General features: G+C 30.5%; 1 protein-coding gene across 4 annotated transcripts in view; it reads left to right on the forward strand.

Annotated features, from left to right (window-relative positions):
- The window catches only part of LOC107451272 (fatty acid synthase), an 87,334-nt gene extending 84,841 nt beyond the window's left edge, over nucleotides 1-2,493 (forward strand). For 3 of the 4 annotated variants that reach the window (XM_016067319.3, XM_071183367.1, XM_071183368.1), the window contains 2 exons: nucleotides 669-899; nucleotides 2,285-2,493. In XM_016067319.3, the coding sequence (XP_015922805.1) occupies nucleotides 669-850 (182 nt within the window). In that variant the 3' untranslated portion in view covers nucleotides 851-899; nucleotides 2,285-2,493. The remainder of the gene's footprint in view (nucleotides 1-668; nucleotides 900-2,284) is intronic. The other variant, XM_071183369.1, reaches the window with a different exon arrangement.
- Nucleotides 2,494-2,777: the final 284 nt, after the last annotated feature.

Raw genomic sequence — 2,777 nt, forward strand, 5'->3', positions numbered from 1 at the left:
GCTATAACTATTACAATTCTGTATGTTCTGAATTCATATTTATTCACTGGAATGACGAAAGCAATGTTGACTTCACTTTAATTCGTAATGAATTGAAGACAGAAGAAATGCATTTTACCTTAATACACACATCTGTAACAGTATCCGAAATCGGAAGTCATCAGTTGCAAGTTTGTTGATAATAGAAATTAAAAATTATTGAGGAATTTTTCTTCAAATGTTTGGCGTGTTCTGTTCCTGAAAGATTTACTAATATTCTGGAGATTTTTTTCAAGTTCTTCGGCCTTTTCCTTAGGGAAATTTTGTTTCTTATTTGCTGCTAAAAAATGGCGTCTGATTCAGTCAATGACTTTGATGGAACTAAATGAAAACGTGATAAATTAATGTCCGATATTTACAAGCTCCCGCTAGACGGCGTACTCGAGCGTTGCGATCGCGAATAGCCATTATGGCGAACTAATAAAGTTTGAAAATATCCTATCTGTAACTCCGAACTGCTTGACCGTAGCGCTTCAAAACCGGCGCCAATCGATTTCTCGTGGCCAAAAACCCCTGACCCCCAAGTTTACCGGAGTTTATTAATTCTGGGGCGATTTTCGACTTGGCAACCATTCCTCGTATTATAGTATAAGATATATTACATAGTCTTAAAAAAATTTTCTATTCAGGGATTGCCATTCAGTGGGGTGTCATCGGTGATAAGATCATACGCCGACAAATGCATAACGACTCAACTTTTGCTGGTGTAAAAGCACAGAGCGTTCAATCATGTCTGGAAACATTGGACTTGTTCTGCCAAGTTGAACATCCCGTAATGAGTATCTATGTATCTGCATTAGGTTCTAAATGAACAAAAAGTCAAAATGCTGACGTTTTAAATCAGAATGAAAAACTTCTAGGTGAGACTATTCCTTGCTATTTTCTTGCTTTTTAAGTTTTTATATTTTCAGTTATCCACAATTTAATTAAAAATATAAACGAACTATATGATTTCAAATATCGTTGAGATCAATTCATACATGTCTAGATATTTCGATTAACTGACTATTAAATCAAAATTTTAAAAAATTCAACTGACAATTTTTTGTTGACAACTTTTCACATTCCACCTCCACAAACTTTCCTTTACATAGAGTTTTATTTTGTGTCCATTTACGCATACTCGATAGCGAGGTAGTACCTCTTTTTCCGGAAAAACTAAAAGGAATCTTCTTCACTCCTCGGGTAAATTAAAAATCATCAACATTTTCATTTCAATGCTTAAATTGGAAGAAAAAAAATTCTTTATCATTCGGTTTAAAAGCAAAACCTAACTAGAACCGAAAGTGAAAGTACGTATGGTTACTGTTAGTTTGGCTATTTTGGCTGGGTTTTTTTTGCATGATTTGCCGGTTTTTTGTGGTCGCCGTAAAAATGAGCCTCTTCTTTCTTTAAGATTCAAAGCTAGCTCCTGTTCTTATTTCTGATAAGCGTTGTTTAAGTTCAATAGATGAAATCTTGTTTTTGATGGGAGAAATAAATTTAAAATTTTAAAATTTATATCAGACACAAATCAAAATCATCCTATTGCACTGTCTAAAAAACATTTCAAGATTTCCTCTTTTGATTTTTTCATTTAAAAAATCAGAATGTGAGAGGAAATAAATCTACGAATCTCTAACATTCATTTAAACTGTTCGATCTTAAGCAATCAAATTTCGGTGACTTATATGCTACCAAAAGAAGGTCGAAAGTAAATTCCAAAGATGTTCCCAAATGCACATGAAACCTTCTTCCACTCCATAACTTAGTGCCTTCATCCCCTGAGCTACCTGAAAATGTGGAATGAAGAGCAAAAATAAGATTTTTGGTAAGATATCTTAGCTCTCTTTACGCTTTCTTCCACAATACGCTTATTATTTTACTTCTAGTATAATGATTGGCTGTTTTTTGTAAGTAAAAAAGAAAACAAAATAATTATAACTAATTTAAATACTATGTAATTGCAAACTTTTGTGCACATTATTTTTTAAGGTTGCACGTTTGATCTGTCTTAAAGACCTGTTCTCGAGAATAAATATGTTTAAACAAAATATGAAATATAATGAGATTCTAATAAAAGTTTTGCCCATAAATAGTTCCACAATCCTCTTGTTCTACAGTAAAGAATAAAAAATCTGATCTTTTTTTTTACTAATTTTTTTATAATACCTAGAATGCCATAGTCTCTCAATTGCTTTTTAAAATTCTACTATACATTTTCATAAAAATTGATTTAAATTCAACTGTTCTTTTCATTTTACAGCTTTGTAGTGGAGAAATAACAATACGGAAGTTGCTGTCACCGAAGGACTTATGTAAAAAATGAGCATGTTGATAAACTTCTAACAGTTCTTAATATATAGTTAATATAATTGTTTACAAAATGTAAAAATAATTAATCAAATTTTTTGAAAACTCAACCTTTCTAATGAATGTTAATTTACTTTAATAAAAATTCTTTGTGTCTGCAAAGTAGTTTTTAATCTCCAAGCACACATATTTTTACATAAATTTTAATCAAAGATTACTCTATTCACCTTTACAATTAATTTATCGCTTAATTTAGATTTTAAATGCTTACGATGAAAAAAAAGAAGAAAAAGAAAAAAAAAACTATTCTTAAGTTTTTATAAAATTTTTATTAATCACATTCCTTTTTTAAGTTTCTTCAGTAATTTGAAAAGGATACAATGCAGTCTCACTTGAAATTGTATGTTTAATTTATACGAAATACATGCTCCTATCACTCATTAACA

The sequence above is a fragment of the Parasteatoda tepidariorum genome, chromosome 7 (assembly GCF_043381705.1).
Source record: "Parasteatoda tepidariorum isolate YZ-2023 chromosome 7, CAS_Ptep_4.0, whole genome shotgun sequence".
Taxonomy (NCBI): domain Eukaryota; kingdom Metazoa; phylum Arthropoda; class Arachnida; order Araneae; family Theridiidae; genus Parasteatoda; species Parasteatoda tepidariorum.